Source organism: Physella acuta, unplaced genomic scaffold (genome assembly GCF_028476545.2).
Source record: "Physella acuta isolate Inbredline_101_S28 unplaced genomic scaffold, ASM2847654v3 ptg000801l, whole genome shotgun sequence".
NCBI classification, from domain to species: Eukaryota; Metazoa; Mollusca; class Gastropoda; family Physidae; genus Physella; species Physella acuta.
Window position 1 is genome coordinate 288,124 of NW_026732319.1, and position 12,577 is coordinate 300,700.

Here is a 12,577-nt window from a genome sequence, read left to right on the forward strand (position 1 = left end):
ATCGATAATATACGTCAGATAAGGGATGACAAAAAATATTCAGCGTAATTAAAAACAGTTTTAACTGTACGCCCTGTGATTCTATGCGCCTACGCGTTGTTTTTTTATAGTTGTTTTTGTGTATTTATGTTGATGAAATGTTAGTAAAATTCACAGACGTTCTGCCGCTTGCTTTCATACTAGAACAGATACTTTAATCAGGTGAGATACATTTTCATTTTTTATTTGCTCTGGTGTTTAGGGGAGTGACATCGTTGAGAGTATGTTTTCAATGATAGTTTGCTTAAAACTGTAGGCGATTTAGTGAATTTACTCACACACTTACGTAAACACGGGCCTCATTGGGATTGGGTGGCCGAAAATATAGCATTTGGCTGATGTCCCGAAAGTCTTGTTCTGATCTCGTTTCGAAATTGTGACTATTGAACGTCACTAAATCTACCCAGCTCTGATGGGTACCTGACTTAAGTTGGGGAAAGTAAAGCGGTTAGGCAATGCTGACTACACCATCCTTTCATATGCCTAGGTCAAGAAACAATTAACTTTATTCCTCTACCTAATGGATCACTGGAGAAACTTTAATTATTTAATAATCCGATTTTTTTAAAAATTATTGGCAATGTTTCACTTTGTCCATATCTTTTGGATGGGTGGAAATATGTAAATGACAATTTTGGTGTGGATGGTGTCTCATTTTAGACGGTGTAATATTGTAAATGTTGTCATTTTAGATGTTTTTATTTTGTGGATGTGACCATTTGTATGGAGTTATGTTGTGTATGTAACATGAACATTTTCGTAATCAGATTTCAATTACTCTATTAAAAATTGAATCAATAATAGCAGTTTATGAAAATTTAGTGGACTGCTCATCTATTGGGTGCATTTTACTCCCGCGAATATTTTTAGTCATCGTTAATTCTAATAAACCGGGAGTGATCACCCCTAAACTCTCTCGAATATTCTTATATAAAACAACAGGGGATGGGAACTTGGGATATAGACATGATTTTAATCCATTTTTAAATACTTAAACTTTTTAAAATAGAATAGAATCTCATAGAAAAAAGAATTGCGCACCAAGCGAACGCCAAATCAAGATTTTCATAATAGTTCGCAATATTTTTAGTACTATATAAATTTACATGCGTTTTTGAGAAATCGGAAATTAGTACTTCTTTTCAACAGAAATTACTCAACATTTGACAGAAGCTAGAGAATTAGATCTTTTACTTACATGTGAAATTTCATTTATCTATCTGAAATAGTACTTAAATTATAGGCTTTGGAAAAATTCAAAGTAGAAAAAGTACCACTTCCGGTTTTTGGAAATCGCTCAAAATTTGATGTGCATTTACGATTTTGATAAAATACTTATATATGAAATTTCATCAACCTAGCTGTGACGGTATTCAAGTTATCGTGTTTACACACATACAGACACCAGACACACAGACACACAGACATACGGACAAGATTGCAAAATTATGTTTTTTCGTATCAAGACTTTCTCTATACTGCGTATATACGAGAAAGTAAAAAGTAACCAAAAATTTATTTAAAAGTGTGTAATATCATAAGAAGAAAACAAAAAGCTTTCTATAAAAGAAAAAAAAGCAGCTAAACTTTAGCATATAGTCCTAGTATTGTTAAATTTAGATTCAGCAGATTCCGTAAAGCGTATACTATGTGAAAATAAAAGAAAGTTGCTTTTTTAATTTCTACAACAGCATTAGGCAATTCAGCTTGTTGTTTCTATAAATAAAAAGTTAATTTTGATTTCCGTCTATGAAAACAGTTTTTAATCTAGCCACCCACCATGAAGACCATCCTGTTGTTGCTGGCTGTGATAGCTGTGGCCCAGGCAGTCGTGACCTTGACCTTGTCGTCTGCTGATATTGAAGCGTTCCTAAAGTCTCACAACGACGTGAGGAATGCTCTAGGTATCCCGTCTTTGGTATGTTCATCGTGTTTGTATGTCATTTGTTGCTACCTCTGGTAAGTTAACTCTAAATAACGGCGAATCATAAATAGAATTAATATTTGAAATATTATTTCTCCAGGTTTTACACAACTAAAACATAACTTACGAGTCATTTCACTATAGTAGCATCATAAATCACATTAGTCTCACCTTTTAAGGTTCAGTTACACCACTTCTATCTTTATTAATAATTTTACACTAAACTCGATTTATTTTTTTATGTTTAGAACTTTTTAAATTTTTAATTGTGTGATTTGTGATTATATTAGAATCTTTTTCCATTTAAGGGGTGACACCAAGTCAAAAAAATTGCAAAATATATAGAAAAAAATTTGAGGGGTTGCAAATCGAAAGTTTGAGGGGGGTGGGGTGTGCAAATAAAAAAAAATTGAAAGTTCGTCCCCGGAAGGGGTGACACCATTAAGTACCGCACCGGGTGACACCCGACCTCGCTACGCCACTGAGCCTACTCATTGTCTTTGCAAAACATTTTTTTTCTAATTATATTGTACCATCAGACATGGGACACCAAACTGGCCGATTACGCAAAAGACTGGACATCAAGGTGTGTTTTTAAACACAGCTATGGAGATTATGGGGAGAACTTATTCGCAACTGGATGTAAGAATACCATGGTTAACCTAATTAAACATATATTAAACCATATTAAACACAATAGTACTAGTAGATCCATACCATATTTAACCCATTAGTACTAGTAGATCCATACCATATTTAACCCATTAGTATTATTAGATCCATACCATATTTAACCTAATAGTACTAGTAGATCCATACCATATTTAACCCATTAGTACAAGTAGATCCATACCATATTTAACCCATTAGTACAAGTAGATCCATACCATATTTAACCCATTAGTACTAATAGATCCATACCATATTTAACCCATTAGTACTAGTAGATCCATACCATACTTAAATTATCAGTAGTAGGCCCGTACCATTTTTTACCTAATATTAATGAACATTATTACCTTACAGAAATAGACCCATGCCATATTTTACAATACTGAGGTAGACCCATCTCATAATGTACCAAACGTGGTCGAAGTTGTGACAAATAACACGCCTGTCATGTTTCAGCTACGACCAAAAACGCCACTGAATTGGCCTATAGTAGCGCTTCAGCTTGGAAAAGTGAAGTGGCTTATGTTGACCCTGACTGGAAGTGTGTCGGTGGGAAACCTACCTGTGGTCATTACTCACAGGTGAGACGTCGTCAATAGATTACGTATCAGTGTTAAGATGTTTTAAATGATTATTCGTGAGATTTCACAAAACGCCTTAGATGAAATAGTAAAAACCTCATTAGTTAGACATAAAGAAATCACTAGTGAGACATAGAAAAACATAATTAGTGAGACACTGTAAAACATCATTAGTGAGACACAGGAAATCTGTTTTAGGGAGACATAAAACATCATTAGTAAGACACGTACGATTGCTATCTTACCTCTCCCGATTTCGGATCTCTAATGTCGTTAAACATTTTATGTTTTGCTAAAGTAAATTTCCTAGACTGCATTGTTTTAATAGAATTTTAGTCCTATTCCAGTTTTTTTTACTTAATAGCTGTTTTATTTTATTATGTTTAGATGGTGTGGAGAGATACAACTGCCCTTGGCTGTGCCATCACTCAGTGTGAGAATATTGCCAACCTGGTTTTTTGCACTTACAACCCACCGTGAGTTGATATTTTATTTTAACACTAGACCATTGTGAAAATTTTAGTTCACAACTTATTTTAATATTCGTTCTTCGTTGGGCATTAATCACAAGTTAATTTCAATTATATTTCCTTATATAGCCATGAGTAAACTTTTTAACGCTGAAGCATTAATAATCGTTTATAATACTTGCTCTTTATATAACCATAAACAGACTTTTCATTTTAATACTTGCTCTATAGCCATAAGTAGACTTTTTATTTCAATAATAGGTCATTATATAGCAATGAATACACACTAATTTCAGTACAAGTTTATCGCTGGACCAAAGGCTGTTATTATAAAATTATCATAATCAGTTGTATGAAGACAATTGTTACATTTTTTTGTACCAATAGACCTTGTTAATAAATCTCATCCACAATACTTTTAAAGTAAATCCTACACTAATACTGATGTTAGTGTTTGATTACAATTTTACAAGATTTTATTTTTTAATTAAGAGATACTGATCTTTAATATGTGCTATGTAAAATGACAAGCATAAATTACTGTATAATCTCTTTAGACTTACCATCAAACTGATTCTTTTTTTGTTGACTATGAATTTTAGAGTATAAATAACAAAAAAGTTGTTTCTTAATTTTTGTGTTAAAAAATATCATGACCGTATAAGCTTCTTAAGTTACTATAAGTAAACCCAATCTAGCAGTCAGCTAACACTTTTTTTTTTAAAAATGTGTTTATATTTTTGACAAAATGTTTTACAGTATTTTAAACCAGTGGCGTAGCCAGGATCGTTTCAAGGGGGGGGGGGGGGGTTCCAATTTTTACCCGGGGACCTTCGATTTGCACCCACCCCCCTTCAAACTTTCGATTTGCACCCCCCCCCTCATACTTTTTATATATATACCGAGGGGTTTATGGGGAGGGGGGGGGGTGATGACCACCCTAACCCCCCTGCCTACGCCACTGTTTTAAACAGTATGTATGTAACCGTTACGTAATAAGTAATTTATTTTAAAAACAACAACACATTGTGACATAATGTAATTACAGTGGCAACTACAAAGGTGAAAAGCCCTATTAGATGCAGACTGCTACAGCGATCAGTGGACAGGCCGCCGTGATTTCCGCCTCCTTCCAGTACACATCCCATGTTATAGATTTGTATTTTAAATATAGGCTACTTAGAAAAATTCGTTTTGTTTCACATAGGTAAACGTTTTTAAAAGAAATTGATGTCATAGTCCTTTGGAGGTCTTAAATAAATAATTGCTAAAGCATATAAAAATGTCATTTTTCAATCATTTTTATTAAATCTTCGTTTTTATTTCATTTTGTAATTTTGAGAGACATTTTCACTGACAAGAGGGCTTGTAAGTAGGTCACAACTTCTTGTTCTCGTCCTTGCCAGCTAGTAGATTTTGAGACCGTATAATTACAAGTCTTATCTGCAATTTCGTGTCATCTATGTGAGGCGCCATATGGCATGTTAACTTTAGTCTCAGCTTTATTTTCTTTATTGATTGCAAACTTTTGAAGTTGTTGGCACATCTCCAAATTAGATGGGAATTTTAGAACCGATATGGAGAATTATTTGATTTAAACCATCTTGCCTTTTCGTTGTGAAACCAAGTTAAACCATTCTGAAGATGAAGAGGCTTTTTCAAACAAACGAGCAGTAATAGTGACCCGGACACTAATCAAAATATGAGCCTAGCTTAATACTTAGGCTTTAGAGTAACCTTAGACATTTCCATAAAAAAAGTAACACAGTTTCTCAAATCTTACCGTAACAAAAGAAAAACACGGGCATAGATTAGTTTACTAAAATTTCGTCTAACATTTCCCGACTATCTTATCTACTGTAAAGCCGTTTAAGCCTGTCTGCTTCTATCTCTAGCTTAAAGATGTAACATATTGATATTAGGAGATTATGAAATCTTAGATGGACATGACGCCAGCTTTATTAGCCTAAGATTTTTTTGTGTTATTATTTATAAGAGTAAGCAAAGCCGTAATCTTGCTATTTTATCTTTTAGAGTAACTAAAGGTAATACAAAATATCTTAAGTTTAACTATTTTCCACATTGTAAAAATTCTAGACAAGTATGTTTCCTTATACAAAAAAATATCATATTGTATAAACACCTTGCTTGTTGCATTATAAGTGTTAAAAACATAAACATAAACTTTCTAAATAGAACAGGTTTTTTTTAGAAATGTTCATTACTAATAATGAATAGTTTTCAGCAAAATAAAATGTATGTGTAAGTTTAGGCGAAAATGACATCAGATAAATGAAATTTTTTGTGACATCTATGTTATATTTTTACTAGCTGCATCCCGTGCTCCGCCACGGTAAATCTTTTTTAAATGTACCAACTTGGGAACAGAACAAAACTAAACACAACACAAACGAACGCAAAAAAAAACAACGAAAAAACAAACACAACACTCATAACATAAACACAATTTAAATGCAATCATAAAGGCATTTTGCTCACAGTCTAGCCCGTAGCGCCAAAATCGCGCCCTTTCCGGTGATTTGCACCCCTTCCCCCCCCCCCCCCCCGCCCTAAAACTTTCGATTTCCACCCCCCCCCCCCCCTCGCAAATTTTTTCCAATGCACTTTGGCGCCCCCTAAGGTCGGCACCCGGGGACATATGCCCCCCCCCCCCTCGCTACGCCTCTCCTATAAAACCCGAAAGATAGAATAATAATTAGAAAACAGTATAAATAAAAGGGAGTATTTAAAATATCCGTGTTTTACCTACAATATTTTACTTTATCCATTCACGCATTTTTTTCCAGTACTTTAAATTTTAAAAATTTACAATAGTTTCATAACTAAAACCATTGCGCACCTAATGAACGTGATGCCGCGTCTATAATAGTGCTGAATAGTTGATTAAAAATTATAAGTAATAAACAATAGGGCCTATATTCAGTGAATAAAATAAATAAAAGATTGCCTTTTATCAATCCATGCTAATTATAATTTTCTAACAATAATTTCCTCTTACACATCCACATAATTTGCATTCACATTTTGCTAATTATATTATTGCAACACTAATTCCTTCTAGGACGTCCGTAGATTTGCATTCACATTTTTTTTATTAGCGTGAGTTAAATTTATTTTTAAATTACCTCCTTTGTCAAAAGTAGAAAAGAGTTAAATTCATTTGATTTTTCTAGCCTACAGTTATTATGTTATTAAAATGTATCCACTTTTTCTAGGAATATTAACGAAAACTATATTTGACATTGATCCTTTTAATATGTTTTAGCAATGTGCGTGTATTTAATATTCTCTTTACGTTATGCAAAATTGTACAAACAGTGGAAATTATAAAATAGCTCTATGCCGCTATATAAACAAACCCTACTCTATTACTTATAATAAGACACTGCGGTGCACTGAAAAGCACTTCATGGCGCGATGTTTACTTTTATGGTTCCAAAAGCTATAGCGATGACGGAAGGAAGGAAGGAAGGAAGGAAGGAAGGAAGGAAGGAAGGAAGGAAGGAAGGAAGGAAGGAAGGAAGGAAGGAAGGAAGGAAGGAAGGAAGGAAGGAAGGACTGACACACTACCAGCAGCGTTATATTATAGACTAGCTGCATCCCGTGCTCCGCCACGGTAAATCTTTTTTAAATGTACCAACAGAACAAAACTAAACACAACACAAACGAACGCAAAAAAAAACAAAAAAAAAAAAAAAAACGAACAAACAAACACAACACTCATAACATAAACACAATTTAAATGCAATCATAAAGGCATATTGCTCACAGTCTAGCCCGTAGCGCCAAATCGCGCCCTCGATTTGCACCCCTTCCCCCCCCCCCCCCCCGCCGTAAAACTTTCGATTTCCACCACCACCCCCCTCGCAAATTTTTTCCAACCCACTTTGGCGCCCCCTAAGGTCGGCACCCGGGGACATATGCCCCCCCCCCCCCCTTCGCTACGCCTCTCCTATAAAACCCGAAAGATAGAATAATAATTAGAAAACAGTATAAATAATAGGCAGTATCTATAATATATACAATATTTCACTTTATCCATTCACGCAATTTATTTCCAGCACTTTAAATTTTAAAAATTTACAATAGTGTTTCATAACTAAAACCATTGCGCACCTAATGAACGTGATGACGCGTCTATAATAGTGCTGAATAGTTGATTAAAAATTATAAGCAATAAAAAGTAGGGCCTACATTCAGTGAATAAAATAAATAAAAGATTGCCTTTTATCAATCCATGCTATTTATAATTTTCTAACAATAATTTCCTCTTACACATCCGAATAATTTGCATTCACATTTTGCTAATTATATTATTGCAACACTAATTCCTTCTATGACGAACGTATATTTGCATTTACATTTTTTATTAGCGTGAGTTTAATGTATTTTTAAATTACCTCCTTTGTCAAAATTAGAAAAGAGTTAGATTAATTTGATTTTTCTACCGTACTGTTATTATCTTATTAAAATGTATCCACTTTTTCTGGGAACCTAAACGAAAATGATATTTGACATTAATCTTTTTAATACGTTTTAGCAGTTTGCGTGTATTTAATATTTTCTTGACGTTATGCGAAAGAGTAAAAACCGTGGCAATTATAAAATAGCTCTATGCCGCTATATAAACAAACCCTACTCTAATACTTATAATAAGACACTGCGGTGCACTGAAAAGCACAGCATGGTGCGAATGTTTACTTTTATGGTTCCAAAATCTATAGCGATGACGGAAGGAAGGAAGGAAGGAAGGAAGGACTGACACACTACCAGCAGCGTTATATTATAGATAACATTAATTTTTACGAACCAAATTATTTAGTTTTAAAAAATATTTTTTCCTCAGTGGCAAATACATCGGCCAGCAGCCTGGTATTAACAGGTAAAATACTAGTCCATCAACCGTTTCCTGCAATAGGCTAAACTATCCATGTCAATGTCTCTTTTTATGTGATTCTCCTACAACGCTGATATCTTCTATGGCCTTCTGCTGAATTGTATTTTTGTATAGCTAAATATAACAATTTTTGTAGTAGAGATTTAATTTATTTATAAACTTACAGCGTGTTTACTATTGTTATATTTGATGACGTATTACTAATAAGAAAGAAAAAGTGTTTCTCACTACCCCTGAACAACACCAAAATAAAAATGGATTACATACATACATAATATATATATATATATATATATATATATATATATATATATATATATATATATATATATATATATATATATAAACTAGCCGTCCCGGCCAGGCTCTGCACTGGCATCTCTGAAAAACGTTTCTGTAAAGGACCATAACTTGTGTGTTAGGTAATCAGCATAAACCTGGCATTGCCCACCCTAACCACAACCCTTTAAAACACACAAAAACGCACACATAACACTAACACAAAACAAACACAAATGAAAACACAAAAAACAAACGCAAAAAAAAATCAACCACAAACACAAAGAAAACACAAACACTAACGCAAACAAAAAAGCAAACGAAAAAAAATCCAAATCCAAACGCAAACACAAACCCAACCACAACCAAACGAAACCAAAACACACCAAAAAAAAAACAACGAAAACATAACTCAAACACAAATACAAACACAAACGAAAACACAAACGCAAAGAAAAAAGCAAACGAAAACACAAACGCAAAGAAAAAAGCAAACGAAAACACCAACGCAAAGAAAAAAACCAAACGAAAACAAACCCAAAAGCCAAACCCAAACCCAAACACAAATCCAAACGCAAACACAACCACAAACGCAAACCCAAACTAAAACACAAATAAAATACAAACTAAAATACAAAAAATTATATAAAATCAAAGTGTCAACAGTCTAGCCCGGGGCGCCAAATCGCACCATGACGACGTGCAGAGTAACCGCCTGATTCAACTTAGTAAACGACACAACTTATTCATAGTCTTTTGAACTCACTTACGCGAACGTAGGTACCATTGCGAACACGAGAAGGCCCGGGGCCCCTAAAGGGTCCTAGGACCTTTGACCACAGGTGCTTTGACCATAGGGGGTTTGACCATAGGGGGTTTGACCACAGCGGAGCTTTGACCATAGGGGCTTTGACCATAGGGGGTTCGACCACAGCGGGGCTTTGACCATAGAGGTGCTTTGACCATAGGTGGTTTGATCATAGGGGGTTTGACCATAGGGGGTTTGACCACAGGTGTTTTCTCAGCAGAGGGTCTTTGATCACAGGTGGTCTATCAACTGGTGTTTGATCACAAGCGCTGTGTCCGGTTTTGATCATAAGTGTTTTGTCCACATAGGGTCTTTGATCTCAGGTGTTTTGTCCAGTGCTGTCCATATATGGTAAGGATTTATTTTAAAAGTTGCTAAATTATATTTTAAATTTCGACATGATGTAATAATATGGTCAAACAGATGTACTGACATATTTGCGTGCTATAGCACATCTGTCATTTAGTTAACCATTTTATGTATTACATCTTTGACTATATTGTTGGCAAGTTTTGTATCATTTTTTATCCTTTATATATGCTATGTATTTTCAAGTGCTTCTGCATTATTTATTTGTGAAACTTGTTACATGTCGCATTATTTGTGTTTCATTTATATTTAAAATATCAAACACCCGTTGATAGACCACCTGTGATCAAAGACCCTCTGCTGAGAAAACACATGTGGTCAAACCCCCTATGGTCAAACCCCCTATGATCAAACCACCTATGGTCAAAGCACCGCTGTGGTCAAACCCCCTATGGTCAAACCCCCTATGGTCAAAGCACCTGTGGTCAAAGGTCCGCGCACCCCCTAAAGCACCCTGTCGGGGTGCCGGAGGACGCCCGGATTTTATTCACTTAAAGACTATAGTAACCTTTCTTATCCATAGTCTATCGCACTGTTTAAAACGAAATTATGCAGCATAGCGCTCACATGATAGCCCAGGCTGCCAAATTGAACCGTGCAGGGGCGCCGGCGGACGTGCCTGTTTCAATTTAGTGAACAAAATTATAATACTCCAAGCTTATCCGTAAATGGAAAGAAATAAACATATAGGATATGTTGGCCCTGGCTTATTAAATGTTATTGATTTTAAAAAATAATTAGTAAACAGTATGTTCAGTGTATAGAATAAATAAAAGGCAGTATTAAAAATACCAACGACATTGCACTTAATCAATTCCCGCCAATTATGTAACTATTTTTTCCTAACACCAAAACAAAGTAATAAAAGGAAATTCTTTCTTCCCCCGATTTAATGGGTTTTTTAAAGGGAAGTAACTGTGTTTTCCAAATCAAGCGACGTTATGAGAACTACAGGACAGAATGCAAATATATTTCAGACACAATTTTAGAAATTTTATAAACTTTGATACATTTTGTTAAAATTTTATGTAATGTTCATAATTGAAAAATATTATTCTAAATATTTAAAATGAAAACTGTTTTGAAAGACTTTATATATTAATTTTTTAACTCATAAATTTAGACCATGAGCACTTAAATCATCTAACACTTGACTCCGTCGAAGTATCAAATTTTTTCGTCTTTTTGTTATATTCCTTTGTAATCCTCGATTACAAACATTTTACAAACAAACATACAGAATTGAACTTTATATATATATATATATATATATATATATATATATATATATATATATATATATATATATATATATATATTTATATATATATTTATATATTAGTATATGAGAATTTTCAAGGCGTATATTTTCGTGACAAAAAGATAATATGGCTGTGCGCTGGCTTGTAACACCACTAAAATTTCCCCTGAGAATGCGGGACTATGGACATCCAACCTACGTATTAACCATGCGGGTCTAAATCTATTATTGAACTGTCATGCTGGTATGGAACAGGATGGTCGAATGGTAGAAGACAAGAGCGATACCCTGAGTTTGGATTCAAGGCTAGAGTCAGACGTATATTTTTAATACTATGAAACGTTTGAGCATTGTGTTAACCTCAATATCGTTCATATGCTGAGGTCATATAAACAATTGAACAATATAGCCGTTAAAATCTCTACCTTCCCTCTCCCCCCATTCCTCTATATTTATTCCTCACATTCTCTCCCTATCACATGTGGTGGGCTTCTGGTTGCATATCTAACTCACTTATAATCGTTACAATGTAGCGAGTTACAAAATTTCCAAATTCCTGCAATAACTTACATTTTTAACAAAACAATATGTGTTTAAACGTGTTTAAGACATTTCACAAACGGACAAAGTTTTAACTCGTGCAATAAAAGATTGATTATTTATCCAATTTTAGAGCATTTAAAAAATCATCCTCGCGTTGTTACTTACTTTAAAAGTCCAGAGTTTGAACCCCGTGGCAGATGAATCCCGAAGCAGATGACGCTCGTAAGCTGGTGACAGCAATCTATTGAGGAGTAACAGCTACAACATTAAATAAGAGAAGAACTATACATTGTTCTTTGATTTGACAAAGGCTATGGAACAAAAAAAAGCTAGAACAGTATACACAAGACGGAATCAAATTTCACAGCTACCATAACCGTAGATCTTCTCTTGACTGAACATTGCATCATGTTTGAACCCGGTGGTTCGAATAAAAACCAAACGTTAAGGAAACCAGCAAGCTACATAGGAGATGGGGAACACAGGATAGCACTGAACCAGTGGCGGAACTAAAAAGAAGGGCCACCCCGCAAAGAATTTTTTTGGGCCCCATATATATATATATATATATATATATATATATATATATATATATATATATATATATATATATATATATATATATATATATATATATATATATACATTTATATATATATATATATATATATATATATATATATATGTATACGAAAATTTGATACATAGAATAC

General features: G+C 34.1%; 2 protein-coding genes across 2 annotated transcripts in view; both read left to right on the forward strand.

The window, feature by feature from the left end:
- LOC131951151 (uncharacterized) overlaps nucleotides 1-12,577 on the forward strand; it is a 40,005-nt gene that overhangs the window by 5,943 nt on the left and 21,485 nt on the right. The window lies entirely within an intron of this gene.
- On the forward strand, nucleotides 1,820-4,823 carry LOC131951133 (uncharacterized). The gene is made up of 5 exons (XM_059313424.1): nucleotides 1,820-1,957; nucleotides 2,503-2,605; nucleotides 3,092-3,216; nucleotides 3,604-3,692; nucleotides 4,735-4,823. The coding sequence occupies exons 1-5, from the start codon at nucleotides 1,820-1,822 to the stop codon at nucleotides 4,763-4,765; spliced, it is 486 nt and encodes a 161-aa protein (XP_059169407.1). The 3' UTR covers nucleotides 4,766-4,823.

What these genes read in the sequence shown, in the direction of transcription:
- LOC131951133 (XM_059313424.1), top strand. Translation starts at nt 1,820, where the DNA reads ATGAAGACCATCCTGTTGTTGCTGGCTGTGATAGCTGTGGCCCAGGCA. An exon ending in CCTGTGGTCATTACTCACAG is followed by an intron (nt 3,217 to 3,603) that starts GTGAGACGTCGT and finishes TATTATGTTTAG; the next exon opens with ATGGTGTGGAGAGATACAAC. An exon ending in TTTTGCACTTACAACCCACC is followed by an intron (nt 3,693 to 4,734) that starts GTGAGTTGATAT and finishes ATGTAATTACAG; the next exon opens with TGGCAACTACAAAGGTGAAA.